The sequence below is a fragment of the Manacus vitellinus genome, unplaced genomic scaffold, assembly GCF_001715985.3.
Source record: "Manacus vitellinus isolate BGI_N305 unplaced genomic scaffold, ASM171598v3 scaffold_33_pilon, whole genome shotgun sequence".
Classification (NCBI taxonomy): domain Eukaryota; kingdom Metazoa; phylum Chordata; class Aves; order Passeriformes; family Pipridae; genus Manacus; species Manacus vitellinus.
The window spans coordinates 6,135,747-6,156,444 of record NW_021940478.1 but is presented as its reverse complement, the minus strand read 5'-3'; the positions used below and the strand labels follow the sequence as shown (position 1 = coordinate 6,156,444).

Genomic DNA, 20,698 nt, shown 5'->3' with positions numbered 1-20,698 from the left:
GACCTCCAAGATCATCAAGTCCAACCCTTGATCCAACACTGCTGTGGTTACTAGACCATGGCACAAAGTGCCACACCCAGTGTCATCTTAAAAATCTCGAGACAGTGAATCCACCACCTCCCTGGGCAGCCCATTCCAGTGTCTGATTACTGTCTCCATAAAAAATTTCTTCCTAATATCCAACCTAAACTTCCCCTGGCAGAGCTTAAGACCGTGCCCTCTTGTCCTACTGCTGGTTGCCTAGGAGAAGGGACCGACACCCACCTGGCTACAACCTCTTTTCAGGTAGTTGTAGAGAGTGATGAGGTCTCCCCTGAGCCTCCTCTTCTTCAGGCTAAACAACTCCAGCTCCCTCAGCCTCTTCTCATAGGACTTATGCTCGAGTCCCTTCACCAGCCTTGTTGCTCTTCTCTGGACCTGCTCCAGCACCTCAATAACCTTCCTGAACTGAGGGGCCCAGAACTGGACACAGTACTCCAACTGTGGCCTCACTAGCACGAAGTGCAGGGGAAGAATCACTTCCCTGGTCCTGCTGGCCACACTGTTCCTGATACAAGCCAGGATGCCATGGGCCTTCTTGGCGACCTGGGCACACTGCTGGCTCATGTTCAGCTTCCTGTGCGGCTCATGTAAGGAAGTATTAGAGCTGAGAATCTAATAGCCAGGTAATCGTCTTTGGCTGTTTACAAAACCAGGCAATACATGATGTAGACTTTTTCAGAGGAGCAGGTCTGCAACATGCCCTGTTTTCTCACAGTTCTGTTTTAACAGGTGATCTTTGCCATTTATTCTTTGGATTTAGTGCCATGTATATCGTTGTCTTTGTTGTACTGCATCCAGGAGTCATTGGGCTGTCCCATAGTAACTGAAGGCACTGAAGGGACTTATGAAGAAAGAAACTTCTGTTTTGGGTTGATTTTTGCTCTTTTGCTAGATTTGAATGGTGCTTAGAGGGGCTTAAGGGAGCCAGCACAAAATGAGCCCCAAGGACGGGACTGCCCATTCGTACCTGGGAAACTGCTTGTCAGCTCCTGGCTTCTCCAAAAAGGAAAGAATAAATCCTGTTCCAGAGAAACAGATGCTTACAGTGTGTCCCAGCACTTGCCACAACAGAGCCATAGAGTCTACTTTATTGGTTCATTGGTTTTAAATACCTTTGATTTCAGGTAGATCTGCTGAGATGATGTTTGCTTCCAAGACAGCAATGCAAAGCAATAGAATGAGAGATTTTGTTGTTTCTCTCACGTCGGTTTATTTTGCCTGAAACACCGCAGAGTGTCTGGATAGTGGCAAGAGTATCTGTACTGAAATGTCTAGTGGAAAATCCTTGCTGCAGTTGAAGCTCTCCACCTTGATCTCTGACATTAGTCATCCTAAGCATACTAACAATGCTTAGCAAAGCAACCGAATGTGAAAAAATAGGTGAGGGGCTAGAGATGATTTATTTGGAGTTTGTTATCTCCAGCTAACCAACCGCTTTTTTTTAACTCACATGAAGGAGTGGTTAAAACAGAGAGTTTTAATTGAAGTGGTATTGGCATTCCAAGGAGGAAAGTGTAATAAAAGTAATAAGCACTTAAGAACAATGAAATAGCAGTGATAGCAATAAATCCACTGACCCGTGTGTGCAATATGGTAGCTTAAATCACAGATCTATTTGACCAAATAAATTAAAAATCTGTTCATAACTGCTCACAGAACGCTTTTGATGCTTGAGATTTGGATATGTTCTCTGTGCTTTTTTGTATGCTAGTAAGTTGCTGTTCATAAAAGGATGGAAATATTGTGTCGTGTACAATACAGCACTTAAGACTTGTAATCAGTTGCCTTCAACTTTTGGGGGTAAATGTTGAGAAGCAGGAAAACTCGCCATCAAAAAACAGGGTAACAGCTTAAAGCGTCTCCGATGGTGCAAACTGCTTTTGCACAGCACTTAATTACTTGTTTGTGTTACAGAAAGCAATAGACCTTGCTAGCAGGGCAGCACAAGAAGATAAAGCAGGAAACTATGAGGAAGCCTTCCGCTTGTACCAACATGCTGTGCAGTATTTTCTCCACGTTGTAAAATGTAAGTGTAACGTCTTGGATGATTAAGTGAACTTCAGTAGTCAGATTGCACAAGAGTAACCTCGTATGTTAACATCAGTATTTAAATTTTTACTCTCGTCAACAGTTGATACTTGCTAATTGTAGTTTGGCTGACGTATATTTTTCAGCTTTTGCCTTTCCTGTGTTGTGTGCTTGCTCCATTCTTGAAAGAAATTGGATTATTTTTTACTTGTGTTTTGGTTTAGGGTTTTTTTAAGACAAGAGGCAGCTATTTGCTGTCTCTCTTCTGGACTTTTGTAGCAGTGTTTCAAGCTGGCCACTGCACGAGGAAATGTGACAATAAGCGCAGGGATCCCTACATTTCTGTTGTACTGAAGTCCATGTTACCCACGAAGTCTTTGCTGTATCTACAGAATGGTTTTTGCTCCTTTTAACTCATGCCACTTGCCTTTCTACAGTCCCTTTGCTGGCATTTTTTGCTCCTTAATGTCATGGTCTTGCTGTTCATCTTGGCCAAGAAAATGTATAAGATGGATTTGTATGTTATAACTTTTCTTCAGGTTTCCATATTCTCATTATTTTATGCCTTTTCACACTTCTGTGTAACATTTTGTGCCGTGTCCAGTGCTTGTATGCAAGGAGTGGGCCTTCTTAATGTAGGTACAGCCCTAATCTAAGTGGATTAGGGTTGCTTGCCTGATGTAAATGCACTTAAAGATCTCCATGATTTGGAAAAAACCACTATATTCTTTATAGTTTCTTTATAGTCCTTTATTATTATGATAATTTGTGTTTATCACTCCTTATCCATTTATGTCCTATAGACTTTCTCAGAATATCACTTTCTTTTAACAATACTGATATACTTTTGGAAACTTAACACATAAACTTGGTGTTAAATGTTGATTGCTGATTTGAAATACTGTAATAGTGACTACGAGAACAGTGTGGCTGTTTAAACACACCTAATTCTTTCAGATATTTTATGTAATTTTTTTCTTTATCTTTTAAAATTAGCAGGCAGTGGAAAAATCAAGTATGCTTCTCAATAAAAATTGCTTAGCACAAGCAGCATCTTGATGAGCTATTTTAGAAAATCAGTTATTAAGGCAGTGTCTAGCAGCTTGAAGGGCTGACACAAAAGCTTCCAGTGCCGTTATCCTTAATCCTTTACAGTCAAATTTTAAGCCAAGGCAACGTTCAGGTGTATATTTGATTTCTGTTATGTGATACATCCTTCCTGTCACTTCTTTCCATGGCATAGTGGAAAAATAAGTAGTTGAGGTATTTGGTTATGTGGTGAGCCCTCAGAGGGCTATATTGATAAGATATAAAGATGACAGAGATTTTGTCTTGTTTTCTGGTGATGCACATGTGTTTTGCTGTTAACTAAGAATTGTTTCTCTTCAAACTTTTAGATGAAGCACAGGGTGATAAAGCAAAACAAAGCATTAGAATGAAATGTACAGAATACTTGGACAGAGCAGAAAAGCTGAAAGAATATCTGAAAAAGAGAGAAAAAACTGCACCAAAACCAGTTAAAGAGTCTGGTCCTACTGATGCAAAAGGGTATGTTTTTGGAGAAGGTAAAGCAAAATACTTCCTGAACTCAGCTTATTCTGAAATTCAACTATTGAAAGATCATTTTGAGTAGTGTTTTTGAAATGCTTCAGGTGATGACTGTGCTGAAATATAGTGGGCTAATAAAAATACCATGAATTACCATCACAGGCATTTCTGTGCTTGTTTACTAAAATGTGTGACCATTTGCATAGGAAATTCACTGAAGAATGAAAGCTGAATCCAATGATTATTGGATTTAATGGCAATGAGCCCAATGACCTTTAAAGTTTTTCTGCATTTAAATACTTACTAACTAGAAAATAAATTTAGACTGGTGATTACTGGACTTACTGAGTTTGATCTTTCTCACACTTGATAAGAAGTGAAAAGTTCTATATGGGGTAAAGTTCTGTAAGATGGACTGAATCACTCTAATGTCTTGCTGCTGCCTGGTCTCTCTGCTAGTTTCCTTTTATGAGATTTGTTTCTCACTTTGCATATCAGAGAGTTGAACAAGCAGAGTCACCCAAACAAGCCCAGCCTCTTTTGCTCTTGCTATTGCTGTTATAGGAGAGAGGAAAATTTCAGGATGATAGCTTCTGGTGGGGCTGCCCTTTTAGCAGTCCTGAACAGCTAAAGTTACTTAGTTGTCTCTTAAAATGTCACTCTTTCATCTCATCAGTTTCATTTTTTGAGCTGTACTGTGTCCTACTGTTTTATTTTTAGAAGGAATTGGTAATACCACAGAGGCTATGTGTATTTTCATGACCTGCACTCCACTTGTTCACTATCTCTTTTTTCCTTCTTTAATTTCCACTATCCTTTGTTCTGATGAGAGTGTAGGGTTTCATAGTACTAGGTGTTATTGGCCAAGTCGTGTTGCGAGTCCAGGTTGTCACTTTTGCCCAATGTCTACAAATAAACCTTTTTATTGCTTCTGTGTTGCTGAATATGAGGGTTTTGTTTCCTGAGGGCTGGCTCAAAGCATGTAGAAGTGTGTTAAGAGTGCTCAGACCCGTAAGAGGAAGTTGAAAAGACAGGGAGGGTGAATTAGAAAGAAATTGTGGAAAAAGTTTAGGAAAGTGAACAAAAGCAGGAGTACAATCATGTAAACTGGTACAGGTCTAGAAGCATCTCAACGTTTATTTCATTCCTTCCTCAGCCTGATGTTTTTTCTGCTTTTTGCATTGTGACTTTTACCCTAAGACAGCAGTCTCTCTTACTGTATTTCAAATTTTTTTTCCTTGTTTCCATATCAGGAATGACAGTGATGGGGAAGGGGAATCAGAGGATCCTGAAAAAAAGAAGCTACAGAATCAACTTCAAGGTAATTTGAAGCATCCTTTTCTTTAAATAGGAGTGACTTCAGTCAAGCAAGTTCCTACATTTTTGCCATCTAAATGCTATGGGTAAACTTTAATGTCTGTAAGTGGCTCAACCAGTATGCTCAACACGTTCAAAAGCATAGTCTTTCTGGAAGTATGGGCTTGTGTGCCATGAATTTATACAGTGACTATATTGAAATGTATCTCCTGTACCCTGTACTTCGTGTTAAAATTGTACCATCTTTCCGGACAGCATTTTCCGACAGGAGAAGTTGCAAAATCCCAGATAACTATAGGCTAAACTGAATCAGTATTTTTTTACTCTTAAGTGAATTAAAGTATTGCCTAGGGCTAAAGTAATAAACATCATACAAACACTTAGTGTAAGCAGGACTGTTTTCACAAAAAAAAAGCTTGTGCTCAAGTTTAGGAGTAAAGAACATGGATTATTTCCCATTTATAGTAATGGGCAGCATTTTCTCATATGCAGTGCTGATGCTCTCACAGCTAAGTAGCATCATAGTTTGGAGTTTTGAGCTCTAATTCAGAATACAGTTAGTGATGCAATGTATAGCAGCCACCAGTAGTTTTGTGCGCAGTAAAAAGGAGGATTTTTTCATATTTATTACCCTTTAATGGTGAAGAATTGTTCAGAGCTCCCCTGACAGAAGGTGCTTATGGATCTGACAAAAACCTCATTGTTCTCCTGCTTTTCAGAAACTGTCCCATGCTGCTTCTACTTCGCTGCACACTTATTTAATGTTATGCACAGTTATATGGGACAGTTTCCTATTTTTTTTAAAAATGACAGAAAATTGCTGAGCACTGGACTCTTATCCTGTTTCTCACTATAAAGACTTTGTTTCTTCCTACATGAATCTGACCTTCAGGTCCTATTTCAAGAATAGTTTCCTGCACCCAGAACTTCCTTGATACTTTCTATAAAATGACAACCACCTTGCTTGTACATTTGATTGCTTGAAAGTCTGAGGTACCTTTAAACTTAAGACAGGTGTTACTCAGATAACAAGATACAAGCTCTGCGTTGTCTTCAGACTACTCATTTTCGTTTTACTTCCTATAACAGCCACAGAAATTTCATGTATTTAATTTTGCTTCCTTGTTACTCCTAGCCGAGTTTGCCTTATGGAACTTTCCCATATTTGTGACTATTTAGATTTTAATTATGATAGTAACTTATGGTGGAAGAAGTGACCAGGTGACACTCAGGCTGGATAATAGTTGGGGGTCTATTGTCATTACTCTTGTTTAGAATTTTAAAGGCCTTTTGCACTCTATTGCTTAATCTTCCAGCTGTTCATTTACACCTACAAAATTAGGAAGCCTACTGTTCCAGCTCCATTTCTGTCGTGGTACAGGGGATCTCTTACAGTGCAGTGATTTCAGTTGCCATGGTATGTCTGGTCTAGATCACTGATATTTTTACTTTGAAATAATCTCTTGTTCCAATCGGAACTGTTACTTGTTCTGCTAATTGTTTTAATGATGGAGCCCATAGTTTTGTTTAAGAAAAACTGAGATGTAATCAACCTAGCAAAAGAATTGAATGCATTGAAGGTGGGTGGTTGAATTAATTCCAGTATATAGATTGCAAGTTAAGACAGTTCACAATTAACTTTCTCTAACATTTTTAGCATTTTAAATGATATGTTGTTGGTTTTGGACTCTAAATTCCAAACTGTTAATAGTTGCAGTTGTTAACAGAAATTTTTCATGTCAATCTTATAGAGAAGGAATGCAACAAAGGAAAAACTCTCCTTTATTTGCTTTATTCATTAGCCAGTGAGTAACAGTAAATTTTCAGTCCCATAAGAATAAAAAAGCCTTAAATTACTTCACAGAGCTCTGAATGCATGAGATGAAAATGCTGAGAAAATACCTGGTGAAAGCCAATTGTGAAATTACAGAAAACCCCTTGTAGAGAATTAGGGCAACCAAAACTTTTATTGTGTTTGAATACTTAGATAAACATTGGATTGTTTGGCATTTGTTCATGTGAAAATTTCTCTTATCTTTTGGGTTTGCCTTGGCTAGGATTACAGGATCTAATATTCAATTACTATCTGAGTTCCAAGTTTTTCCATCCAGAAGTAGTAGAAACAAAATAATTCTTAGCATGTCAGACTAACCAATCTGAAATCTGAAGAGAAGGCTAAATTACGGCTCAGTTGGCTGAACTCACTGATTGAAGAAGATGAGACTTGGTGATAAACTTTGAGAGAACATGGCTTGACTAAGAAGATACTTCTGCAGCTAAGCAGGCTCCATATAACCTTTCTGACACTTTCAGCCCTAGCTCTCAAACTTCATTACCATTAGGTAGTCCAATTGTTTGCTGCACATCTGGAGACACCAAACAAGTTACTTCATCTGCTGGAGAATCTTACACATCCTGAGCTAGTGGAGCTACATTGTTTAAAATGAAATTTCAGATTTTTTGGGAAGTGCAATTGTGGTTTAGTGAGGAGATAGTTCCTGCAGGACTTCTGCTAACTCACAAGTATTCTGGTTATCCATGGTTTATTTTGGTAAAACAACGTGACAGATTTCTGTAGAAATAACATCCATTTGCCTACTGGAATTCGGTGTTTATATCTACTTAGAAATGCCTTGGTTTTATTCAGTATTGACATGGGCATATATTTTTTATATTATTCTTTTTTGCCAAATGGAATTTGCTGTAGTTGTGAAAAGATATGTGCATCACTAACTTATACAATCCTTTCTTATAGGAGCAATTGTTATGGAGCGACCAAATGTCAAATGGAGTGATGTTGCTGGCCTCGAAGGTGCCAAAGAAGCACTTAAAGAAGCAGTCATCTTGCCCATTAAATTTCCACACCTGTTTACAGGTCAGAATTACACTTATTTACTATTGGCCAATCAGGACTGACACTGGGGCCCATGAAGTGTGTTATGCCAATGTATCAGAGACTCAAGCTGAGCTCTTATCAAAGAGATTGTGATCCATCTGACAGAAGTTTCATGGGTAGATGTGGAAAACCTCAGAGTACATGAGAAGGGCATAATCAGAAAATAGGTTCAGTCTTTCTACAGTATTTTGAAGACTGCTGGTTTCTCTTTTGCAGGCAAAAGAACACCCTGGAGAGGGATTCTCTTATTTGGACCACCAGGAACAGGAAAGTCTTATTTAGCAAAAGCTGTGGCGACAGAAGCAAACAACTCTACCTTCTTCTCAGTATCTTCCTCTGACCTAGTCTCAAAGTGGTTAGGTGAAAGTGAAAAGTAAGTTGGAGTTGCCAGAGGTCCAGGAAAACACTTTCAACAAGAAATTAATATAGAGCTAGATGAGTTGCTGTAAAGAACTTGAATTTGAGGGAACAGTCTTGTCTTTTTAAAAACAAACTCGAGGTGTTTCTATGTTTCCTGCTGCAGTGCCATGTAATGGTATCATCATGTTCTGCATTTTGAGAAGCTGCATCTAGATCCTTCTTCAGGGCTCAAGATAGTTTTAAAACTAGCTCAGGAAGGTTTATGGAGCACCATGGAGCTCATTCCCATTCTGAATTCAGCTGTGATTGCACACTCTATCAGTCTGAAGTGCTGGCTTACTTTGCTTCTTGGCATCTCCCCACTCATCTGTCCCAGCAACTGTGTGGCATTCCTTTGTCCATATGAAGGTGGTTTTTTTCTTCATTCCGATTTCAAACAAAATCTGAAAGACATAAGGGACTTGCAGAAATAAGTTGAAGGAGAAGAGCAGCCATGAAAGGAAATTTCAGGGGTCCCTATGCTAACTCTTTGTTTGTTACTATGTCATATGTAAATAAGACCAGGAAACCTGAAGTGATGTGTTGGCTGCAGTCTAGAAGTGCAAGAATTTGTCCATCTAGGCTTCCAAAATCTTCCCTGATAAATCTTCTCTGAATTAATCAAAAGCTCTGGGTTTATACAGAAAGTACCTTCATATGATGAGAATACTTGTCAATACTTGATGAGAATACTTGTCAAAACCATGCTTCAGTAGTTTGAAGTGCGAGACAACTCAGCAATGCTATTTAAAGTTGATAGATTGAGGAAGAAAGGCCATAAAGTGTTTGAACTGAGGGAGTTTTTTTCCTCAGAAGCTGGAAACTTTACACTGCTTTTCTTCTGTTGCAAAAGAAATACAGAACTGGAGTTTACCTCGGCATTAGATTTTATTTGACTTCATTTGAGACTATTGCTTGAGATTTAATGCTGTAATGTGAAAAATTTTGCAGCATGTTCCTATTTGTTTTTCTTTTTAACTTAGTAAAATGTGTAAATGAAATATGGCTGGAAGTATTTTGGGTTCTATTTTTAGGGGTTTTTTGGGGTGTTTTTTTTTTTTTTTTACAAACCAATGTTTCTTGTCATATAGTAATTATTTAGTAAAGTTGTATAAAGTAGAAGTACAAGTTATTTCTTACAAAATCCCTAGAATTAATTTGATTAAGTTAAATAAGAGAAAACCATGTTCCTTTGAATCTGTCTAGAGCGGTGGTTTTGTATAGTCCAGGCTGTCATGTAGAAATGTAAACTGGAAAAGAGCTTTTTCTTGCAAAACCATGCCTGGAGCACTCTAAATTTTTTCATCTCTCTTTATGCTGGGCTGTCTTGCTCAGTGGTAAGCCTTGGAGCTGGAAGAATGTTGTGTCTTTAAATAGCTTTATGTTAATACTCCTTTTTTCTTACTTTCTCTGAAGGGAACTACTGTTGTGTGTTTTTACTGATGTAACTAATAAAATTATTAAGATAACTGAAGCTGTTTTCTTCTTTAAGATTAGTGAAAAACTTGTTCCAGCTCGCCAGAGAAAACAAACCTTCTATTATCTTCATTGATGAGATAGATTCCCTCTGCGGGTCAAGAAGTGAAAATGAAAGTGAGGCTGCTAGACGGATAAAAACAGAATTTCTAGTCCAGATGCAAGGTAAGTTTGGTTTTCAGAATCAGACAGAGGAATTAAGAGATGTATTTTAAGAACACTAAAATAACTGCAGTTCCACCTCATTACATTTTGATGACTTTTTAAAACAGTCTCTGCTTATCATCTAAACACTGAAATTATTTCTGTCCTGATATAGGGGTTGGTGTTGACAATGAAGGAATCTTGGTCTTAGGAGCGACAAACATACCCTGGGTTTTGGATTCTGCTATCAGGAGAAGGTATGATGTAATTTTTTTCATGGTGTGAAATTCATAACTGGTGTGAAGGTTTAGTCAGAGACTATTTGAGGTGGTAATCCAGCTCATGTTTGCAGCCATGGCTAATGTTCTGCAACTCAGTTCCATGAGACAGACCGAGCCAAACTAATAGCCTCTTGCCCCTTTAGAGAGGTAGGTTGTTCACTCTTATATCAGCCTTGTAGTTTATTTGATTTCTTGGTTAGATGATTATGCTTGAAGAAATGGAGGAGTTTTCTGCTTCCTTGTTGGTTTTCTGGTGGGCTTGGGGAACAAGTTAGAAAATGCACACCTCAGAAGGGCAAGAGAGGGGAGAGCTTTCCTTTTCAGCTGTTAGTGAACTGCTGAGTAGCTTGAATTCTTTCATGGAAATGTAACCTTACACAGAAACACCATGGTTTTCTATTGGTCAGGTATAACTTGTGATTTTCAGTGCATGTTTTAATTGCTGTTTTGTAGATAAAGAGCTTCCAAATCTGTATCTGATTATTTGGATCTTTCTTTGAGCTGCAGAGCAAGCAGAGGACAAACACAGCTATATGACATATATGATTATGTTGAGATGAGGGCACAGCTTGCATAATGGTAATTTTTGTAGGCTAAAGAAACATTGCTTTTTTTATGACTGATGCTGACTTTTATTTATATACTTCATTCAAGCTGGCCATACTTAGATTTGAGGTTGGATCACGTGACCTGCAGAGGTCGCTTCTAACCTGTATGAGTATAGTGTTGTGTGAGACAGATTTAGAGGTGAACATATTGCTTAAAATTTCTAGTCACTCCTGAAATTCCAGTTGTGTGGTCCATGGTACAAGACAGACATGGACCTGATAGAATGGGTCCAGAAGGGAGCTGTGAAAATGATGAGAACACCTCTCCTATGAAGGCAGACTTAAAGAGTTTGGGCTGTTCAACCTGGAAAAGAGAAGGTTCTCTCTGGAGAGACCTTATTGTGGCCTTTCAGTGTGTAAAGGGAGATTATCAGAAAGACAGAGAGATGTTTGTTGTTTTTCTTCCAAGGCCTGTAGTGCCAGGGTAAGGGGCAATGGTTAAAACTGAAAGAGGGTAAGTTTAGATTGGACATAAAGAAGAAATTTTTTACTATAAGGGTGATGAAACACTGGCACAGGTTGCTCTGAGAAGTTGTGGATGTCCCATCATTGGAGTGTTCAAGGCCAGGATGGGGCTGGATAGGGCTTTGAGCAACCTGATGTCGTGGAAGGTGTCCCTGCCCATGGCAGGAGGGTTGGACTAGATGAACTTTAAAGGTCTCTTTCAACTCAAACCATTCTCTCATTCTGTGCCCACAAGACTTAAAGGGATTTGTACAACAGTGACTGTAATTATAGTATTTTTCCATGGATTTAGGCCACTCTGTCATGTATATCGGGTTAATTATGTTCTATAGAATTTGGAGTCACTCTTGTTTTGTTGATGGGAGGTAATTCCCACTCTGAGAACAGATGCTGCTTCAAAGGAAGAACTGCAGTTACCAACACTTTCTACTGACGACTCTGTTGAGAATGTGACTTCAAATTTGCTTCCAGCTATGAGGTTTGCTTTAATTTAGTTGGAGAGTGTAGAAAATTGTTTCATCAGGTTGTTATCAGGTAGTTCTTTCTTTGAGTGTGAAAACTGTGCAAATATACTTCAACACTTAGGCTTCTTCATCTCAGTTTTTTCTTTTATGACTCAAACTCTGCTGGAGAGTATCTGGGAAAACTTCAGTCTGAAGAGAAGATTTTTGTAATGAAACAGAAGCAGTTATATTCTGGATGTTAGCTTACGCTAACTGAAGTATTATTTATGAGAACAGGTTTTGAATATTTGCCTTAGATTTTTTTGAAAGGTTTATCATACTGAAACTGCTTCTTTCTAATATTGTTAGGAGCAAAGTATACGCTTATTTGCATAGGCTTCTTTTCACTGTGCACCTGCATGAGCTAGTATCTGTGGAACACTTTGTTTTTACTTTTTTAAACCAGGTTTGAGAAGCGTATTTATATTCCTTTACCTGAAGACCAAGCCAGGGCTGCAATGTTCAAACTCCACCTTGGGTCAACTCCAAATCTCCTAACAGAATCAGATTATCGAGAGCTTGGAAAGAAAACTGAAGGCTATTCTGGTGCAGATATAAGCATCATTGTACGTGATGCACTCATGCAGCCTGTTAGAAAAGTGCAATCAGCTACTCACTTTAAAAAAGTAAGTAGGAATCAAAAATCTCTCGCATTTCCTCTAGTCCTGCTATAAGTCTGGTGGATCTGGTTTCTGAATATTTGTGCTATGACTCTTAATGTCTCTAGAGAATGTTAAAAGCATTCAGTTTGCAGTTTGACTTAAATGGGAATATTACAGAGGTGCTCTTTTTCTGTCTCAAGTGTTTCTTAACATGGTGGGGAAAAAAAAGTATTCCCTCATACATAGGAGAACACGTGGATTATACTTAAGCACATTCTGTTTATTTGGCATATTTTTCAAACCAAAAAATTAATATTCTTGTAAAGTTCTGGTAAAAACATTGAATCAGTGTTACTTGTGACCGTAGTAAAGGGGCAAGACAACTGAGCAAGGTCTGTGTTTCATTGTTTGGGCAGCGTGCAGCACCCTATGGACACTATGCTGTAATGTGGAAACTAATTTATGATTAATTAGTTTCATAACAAGAGCCTATTCAAACTGTATTGCTTGGCTTATCTTGCAGTTACCTCTACATGCTGTGTACTGACTTAAGAAACATTTCTTCATGATATTCGGATCTCAGAAACTTTATCTGACAAAGAACCAGTTGGCATTCTTTACCACCAATCTAAATCAATTAGATCTGGGAATGTCTTTTCCCCTGAGAATTTGCACATATGGGTCCTGCTCAAACTTAATTGTTCTCTGTAAACAATTGAACTCTTAAAAACAGTGTGATTATAAACAGAGGTTAAAATACATGAAATACGTATATTGGTTAAATAAAATTATATTTTTCATTTGTAATATTTCTTAGAGTAGACCCAGACTACAAGTATTTTTTGTTTACATTTTCAGTGCAAACTTTGATTTTTACAGAAATTCACATATCTTAGGTGAAGGTGGGTCAGGGTATTCTGCAGAGGTGTTTGCTGCTGTAAAGGGAAGCTTTAATTTGCCACTCCTTAAAAGAGCAGGTGTGGTAGGAAAAATTTTAGATCCTAAGCTGTCAAGATATGTACCATGTAACTTGTGTTGGCAGCAGTTCTTTGTCATCTCAGTTACAATTACAGGTTTTTTACCAGTAAATCAGGATTAAGGGCCCTGAACTGAACAGCTACACTTATTTTGAAGATACTCTTTTTCTTTCAATGTAGTTTCTTCCAATGAGTACATTCAGCTTAAGATTCAAAGAGAATGACACACTTAAGTCCAATGTGGTCCAGAATGTGAGAAGACAATAAGTGTATCTTCTGAGGACACCTCACAGTAACACTGTGGTGTAAGCTGTATTTGTTGTTAAATAAACAGCTATTTTGATATATCAAGAATTTTCTAGATGCTTTCTTCCCTTAAGCAGTGATGTCTGAAGTATTTATCTATTGTTGACTTTAACTGACAGTGACATTTTTGGCTAAAGGGCTGTTACCTTTTAGCATTTTGTTCAAATTTGGAACAATCTGAGGCATGTTTCAGATTGCCATGGAGCAATTAAATAACCTCAGTTGTCACAGTTTGCAGAGCAACCCAAAAGGAATTCTTGTATCTTACCTTTTTATTCTCAAAAAAAAAAGGAAGGAAAAATCCAACAACTGCAGTACTTTGAGGGCTCTGACATAAGCCAAGTTGATTCCACTTGTGTTAATACTTTAATTGGATGTGATTTCCTATTTTTATAAGCAAAATCTTAATGTTATTATTTGCATCGTAACAGATGACTTGCTTCAGTTCAACAGTGCTTTCCTCAATTGTTAGTAATCATTCCTTGCTCTGTGTTATAATTCAAGTTTGTCAGAGTGCATTTTGAATATTGCAATCTGCTCTCCAGGGTCGTGCTCTAAATGCACTTCGGAATAGCAAATCCAGTTCTCTCTGTCAAAAATAGCAAGTTAGCGTGTTGTCCTTCAATCTTTGCATATGCTTTGCATTCCTGTGGATGTGTGGGGCTTCAGGGAACAATGACGTAAAGCAAAATCGTGGGTAACAGATAGTGTGTTGCAGAAAGGGAACAGATGCCTGGTGCATCTTTTTTGACTCTGTCAACGTGTCTGGGGGGAAAAAGGGTGTGTTGTGTTGTCCCGCTAGGTGGCGCTGTTCTCTATGGAGCGCTACTCGCGTGGTGCTGGAAAAGGTGCTGTGGGAGCTTTGGAATGCTTTGGAAAGCTCTCTCCGGCTTCCTGACTTGAGGGACTCTCAGGGAGAATTACTGAGAAAGCTTTAGAAAGCTGTTAACCAGTGATGAACGAACTCCCAAAGCGACCAGGAAGTGTGGTCTTCACCAATTACATTTCCTGGCATATTGGTTTTCCGCAGAAATCCTTGGTGTTCAGAGGAGGTGGCTTTTTGGATTTGTCCTGATGTGAATTTAGGTATCTACAGCTTCGTGTTTTCAAGGTGAATGATAGCCATACTCTTACAAAATTTTTCTTTCACAGGACATATCTTCCCAATGGGTAGGCCATCTGCATAAAATCAAGAAATGTTTTTGCTCTAGGATGCTGTTCAGCTGGTTTTTGTGTTTAAAATTATAACTCCTATAAACTGAGTGTTTTCTTATTTTTAGGTAAAGGGACCATCAGTGTCTACTCCAAACACAATGGTAGATTTGTTCACCCCTTGCTCTCCAGGTGATCCTGAAGCCATAGAAATGACATGGATGGAGGTCCCAGGGGATAAATTACTGGAGCCTCAAGTTTCCATGGTAGGTATTCTTTATAGCTTTTCTTTCTTGCTTTGCAGAACCCTGAAAAGTCTTTAAGGTGAAGAGTTTTTCAAGACAATTGGATGAATTGTTTGTTTTCAGAAATGCTGCACGTACCAGATAACCAGATATTTGAATTCTCAATATGCAGCACTACAGTATGGCATGCTTACAGAAAAACCAGCTCTCTATCCCTGATAAGCAATTCTTTTTGTTCTTGTCTGCTGGCATGCAGCTGCTGTTCTTTCATCCATGGACAGCATCTGGCTCTTCCACAGTTCTTTCACTTGGCTTTTATTCATTTAAAACCTTTGGGGTCCCTGTACCATGATATGCTTTCTTCCCATCACTCTGTGGCATTAATACTGGGAAATGGAAAATTACATTCAGTGTAAATTGGGGCATGATGTGCCATAGGTAAATATTGCCCATGAAGTAAATACAAGCATAAACAATAAAATGTAAGAAGATTTTGGATGTAGTGGTAGTTTTGGTTAAACTTCATCACAGGTGATACAGCTCTTCCAGCTGTTTTCTTTGTGTATATTAAAATACTTTCTTTGGCCTAGGGAATAAAATACGTCATTTTAAGACAATTTTCAGTTTTAGTTCACTAAAAATTAATTGCTGGACACTTATTCTGCATTTTTCCCCAAGGGCAGCAAAAGCACATTCTGAATTTAAGTACAAAGTTCATGGGAAGCACTTAATAACAAATCCATGCTGCTGTCATTTCCTGTGTGCCAATAGTCCTGTAATGAATGAAAGAAATCTGTGTATTTCATGGGGATCACAAACCTCTCAAGCAGTAGGCACTGCTTTGTAAATATAACCGTCACTATATTTCAGAAAAGAATTTTCTGAGCCTGTTTGCATACTGAGGAAGCACAAAAGGATGTATGCAGCTTCAGGCCTGCCTTAAAACTTCTACCTGTATGGTCTAAGTGGATTTTTAATCAGTCTTTCCTGGAATTAAACATAACAGCTCCTTGTGTGCTCCTAATGGTACCTGGGCTCTGATGCACTATAGTGTCCATAATCGGTTCTTCTCTTTATAGAGATCAGGCTTTAATTCTTTCTAAGCAGGGTACCTCTGATCTGATGAGAGAAATATCAAGTGTAGAAAATCATGATACTAACTTTTGGATTTAGCCATAATTTTATAGTAATATGAGGTGTTGGGCATCTACTTTTTTTCAGTTGCCTTTAACTAGGAGTTGATTAATTTTCTTTCCCTTTTTTATTCACAGAGTGTTTTAACTGCTGCTTTCAACTTCATAGATCTGTGATTTTTCTAAACTCCATTTTCTTGCATCTAATTATTTATCTAGGAAATTTACTAAATTGAAGAGACAGAAATTACCAGTCATGAGCAGTAAAACTTTGCTGGAGATGAATCGCAGTCTGTTGTTCTATCTTGCTGGACTGTGAAGAGTACATGGGGACATCTGATTCTTTTCCACTCTAATCTGCTGTAAACAAGGGTTGAAAATAGTAGCTGACAAATAAAAAAAAGGAACTAAGTTCTTATCAGGAAAAACAGATGAATAAAACTTGAATGGATGAGTGCCTTAAACCTAAACCTGAGGTTGTGATTTTGTTATTGGAAAAGTCAGTAACTGTCGTCTGTCTTGACAGTGTTAAAATTCTGCCTCTGTGCAGAAGTGTTCAAGCTTACTTTGTTTTGTGTAAATAGGAGCTTTTTAATGTTTTTTTTTAATGCGTATTCTTTTTTTCTCTGACAGGCTGATATGCTCAGGTCGCTAGCTAGCACAAAACCAACAGTTAATGAATTGGACCTGGAGAAGTTAAAGAAGTTTACAGAAGATTTTGGTCAGGAAGGCTAAACCAAAGATACACGTGGACCATTAGAACTTTTTTTTCTTTTAAAAGTATTCTTGTGTCTTTATTGATGGCACTTCAAATAAATGCCAATAAAATCACTCCTTTCTTACTTTGCAGAAGGAATAGAAGATACCTTTGCAAAGACCCTTAAGCTTTTGTATTGTATCGTTTTCCTCAGATGTCTATTAAATGTCTTCTATTGAAAAATAATACAGAAATACAGTTTTAGGGTGAGACAGCAAAGTGATGTGGTAAAGTCTAATAAATACTAGAAAGCTTTAAATTAATAGTTCCATTTTAGGTAGTGTATTAGATCTGGATACAAATGAGTTTTAAACTCCCAGTAGGCTCAAAAAACCCTTTTTTGAGGGGTGGAAGAGAACATATTTGTCAGGTGTTTTCGGTATTAGTCAATCAGCATACATACTAATTGCTCTCATTTCATTTAGGAAAATGCAACAAAATTTGCTAATCAAGCATACTGCAAATGTGGGTTGGTATGAAAGTAGGAAGGAAAACACTTTGAGGATAAGACTGCGTGGGCCAATATTTTGCTTAAATACTGATGGACCTGGTATTTGGCTTTTTCTGCTATGCTGTGTTAAAATTTTGCCTTAAACAGCAAGCTTTTGTTTTTAACTCTTTACTGGCTGTTACACACTGTCACTATGCAATTTAACAGACGTTTGTTAAATGCAAGTAACTCAGAAGGTGTTTTGCTGGCTGTTCTTTGGGGAGGTTGTTTGGAATTGGTTTATTTGCTGTTTTGGTTCTTTTAAATCTGGATGAACTTTCTGCAGCAGTTTGACTAAAATTAGAAAAAAGCATTAGTAATACCCTGTAAGATCCCATGTCTTGAGGCTGGCAAGGTAAATGTAGTCTTTGGGAATGTATGGGAGGTATTTTAGGAAATAGCATACTTTCACATATGAGGAGGTTATAACAGATGTTTTAGCCACAGACTTTCTGGTGATAAATTAACCCAGAACCCCACTGGTAACTGTAGCATATGGGTTACATCAATTTAGTGCTTAAACTTCGAGAGAAGGCTGGCAGTTTAGTACAGAAGTAGCACTTCCATTGCTCTTTTTCTGAAGAACTGCAAATGGAGATGTGCCTGAATGTAACTTACAACACTACAGCATCAGCATTGAGTTTGTGCCTTGTAAGTTTGCACTGGCTGTAGATATGAAACATCATTAGGATTATGTAGAATACTCTATCTTCCATTATCATTGTATAGCTCTATCCTGCAAATGCTTTGTTTAACTTGCATTAAAAGAAATTTGCACATTTTAGGTGTGTATGTTCTATATACATATACACATATTTGATAATCTTTTGAAGAGGTTTGGTTTCTTTTCTGTACATATTTTGTGTACGTTATAAATCATAGGATGGGTGACATTTTCTGTACTTAAATGAAGTAAAATGTTAAAGTACAACATCAGCTATGTTCTTTGAGTATTTCTTCAATGTTATGTTCAAGTTTTTCCTGCTTTATTATTTTTTAGACTTGTTTCTGTGTTTAATAGCTAAACAAAATAGTTAAAAATTCTTTGATCTGCAAGGTGCTGAGCTTTTGTTTACTAACATGATGAAAAATTCTTTCCAAAATCCTTCAGTTACAGCTTTATCTTTGTCTAATATCAGAATATGTAAATGTGAATCAGTGGGCTGCAAATCTTTCTGTTGACCTTTGTGGGTACAGCAGGAGAGGGAGTGGGTGAGGGCAGGAATTCCAGTGGAGGGAGGTGCAGGTAGCTGTGATTAGTAAACTTAATCCTCGTTGCAACAAGATCACTTTTTTGTAGTTTTCTCTTGTGAACACTTTAGAAGTGAGCCACATACTGTCAGGTCTGTCACTCAGAGGTTTGAAACTACTATCTGAAGTACTCGTCTCTTGACCTTTTTTTAAAATGAGAGTCCTTACTGCAATCTTAAAATTCTCAGGAACATTCTCTCTTTTTTTTTTTCCTTTTTGTTGTAAGCTGATTTGTCCTATTGGTTTCTAGAAGCTTAACTGTATAATCTCTTATCTTTAATGTAAAAGAAAAGTATACTGTATGTTTTAAATTTACATCTTGCTGCTTGCTCATTTGTGGGATGACATCTGTAACAGGACCTTTAATGTTTGATGTTGAAAGTTGTTTTTAGAAATATATTCCAAATAAACTTTGCTGCTTGGAGTTGCAGCTAGAAGGACAATTTTTGATTTGCCGTCTTTGTAAAATGACAATAATATATATCACAGAGCCTCTTAGCTAAGTAATCCCATAATAATTATAGCCAAATTGGGAGGGGGGGGGGGACATGCAAAATCACTTTTTAGTTTTCACTGTTGAAAATTTTCTAAATGAAAGAATTTATGAAAGGTTACATTTGTCTGTAAATACTGGACAAATTAGTTGTATATTTTTAATAAGTATGATCTTTGGCTGGTATAATAAGTATGATCTTTAGCTTACAATTTTTTTCATAACTTCTGGTGTTACTGCTTACTGTGACCGCAGTATGAAGAAATGTCATTTTCCTTCCTGTGTGTAAAATAATTTTTCAATTAAATCACTTGTATGTGTGCTTTTTGTGTTCTGCATAGTTGGTTTCTTCACAATGACATTAAATTTTGTATTTCTTGGTATACCTCTTGATGCATATACTCATAGGGTTAGAAGAGCACAGCAAATTAACTCTTACATTGTTTCCTATGTTGCCTGACTGACCTCAAATTCCAGAGTCTTGTTTCCTCCCTATTTTTTTACCTTTTTCTTTTTGTCATTCTCTAGCATGACAAAAACTTACAAATCTATGAAGTTTTTCATAAATCTCCTAAAGTTTGTTGTTTTTTTTTCAAAATCTGCTGGGCTTTGAATATACTTATATGCTTTTGTTTTAATTAGTGGAGCAGAACACGTATAGCTGAGGAATCTGCTTTTGTTCATGCTCCTGCCTGTCAGAGTTTGCTCTTTTTGTCAGCTGAAGCAAAGAAGCTGCTGAATGTTTTCTGCTCAAGTGTTTTAATGTACTTTTGTGTTTATTTATTCTTCTTAATAAGAATATTCCAATTTTTTGTTGTTGTTGTTTTTATTTCTGAGGATTATCTTGACAGGAAGCTTTTTAATAGTTCTGAATGTGTTGGAATATATGGGAACGTCTTCATTTCAATGTTTATTCTTTCCTTCCTCCAGAATGACAAACTTGTTTCATGATTGGCTTCCATACATGTTTTTGGTCTTAACCAGATTCATCCTAGTAATCATGGTTGACTTAAAGCCATTCCTGTAACTTACGTAAACTATTGCAAGAACTCAGTGGACTGTTTGTTTCCTACTGTGCTGCTGATAATTAATCCTTATCAAAACATAGTTCCTTTTAGTCTTGAGCAGGAATCTTTTGTTGTAGCTCTTACGGCATGGCTTCAGTGCTTACCCCTTCAGTTTTTCTTTAGCTTTTTATTAACGTTTTAATCTAGTGATTTTATTCCACAAATCCTCTGTCATCATAATTAGCTTCTTAAAAACTCTTTAATTGTTCGTTCATCCTCTGTCCTGGCATTTGGGTAGTGACAGCCCAGGTATTAGATAAGATTGTCCTGGTTTTATCTTTTGGTCCCTGTGACCTAATTACAATTCTCTCTCTCCCTCCCTAACTCTACATACACACACACACGCCCTTCTGATGGTAGCTTTTTGACTAGGTCATTGTTTTGTGCCATTTTGTTTACTTACCGTTGCATCCTTTATCCTACCTAAGACACTCCCAACTTGATGAATGAACACTCAAGGATACTTCTTTTCTTCATCACATCAACTCCATGTTTATGAACGTTGGAGTCCATCTGTC

At 37.5% G+C, this 20,698-nt stretch overlaps 1 protein-coding gene across 1 annotated transcript; it reads left to right on the top strand.

The window, feature by feature from the left end:
* Positions 1–567: 567 nt before the first annotated feature.
* Positions 568–19,063, top strand: VPS4B (vacuolar protein sorting 4 homolog B). The gene is made up of 11 exons (XM_029961398.1): positions 568–629; positions 1,899–2,068; positions 3,468–3,618; positions 4,872–4,939; positions 7,691–7,810; positions 8,048–8,204; positions 9,723–9,871; positions 10,026–10,107; positions 12,114–12,333; positions 14,873–15,010; positions 16,756–19,063. Exons 1-11 carry the CDS (start codon positions 568–570, stop codon positions 16,855–16,857), a joined length of 1,419 nt encoding a protein of 472 aa, XP_029817258.1. The 3' UTR covers positions 16,858–19,063.
* The last annotated feature ends 1,635 nt before the right edge of the window (positions 19,064–20,698 follow it).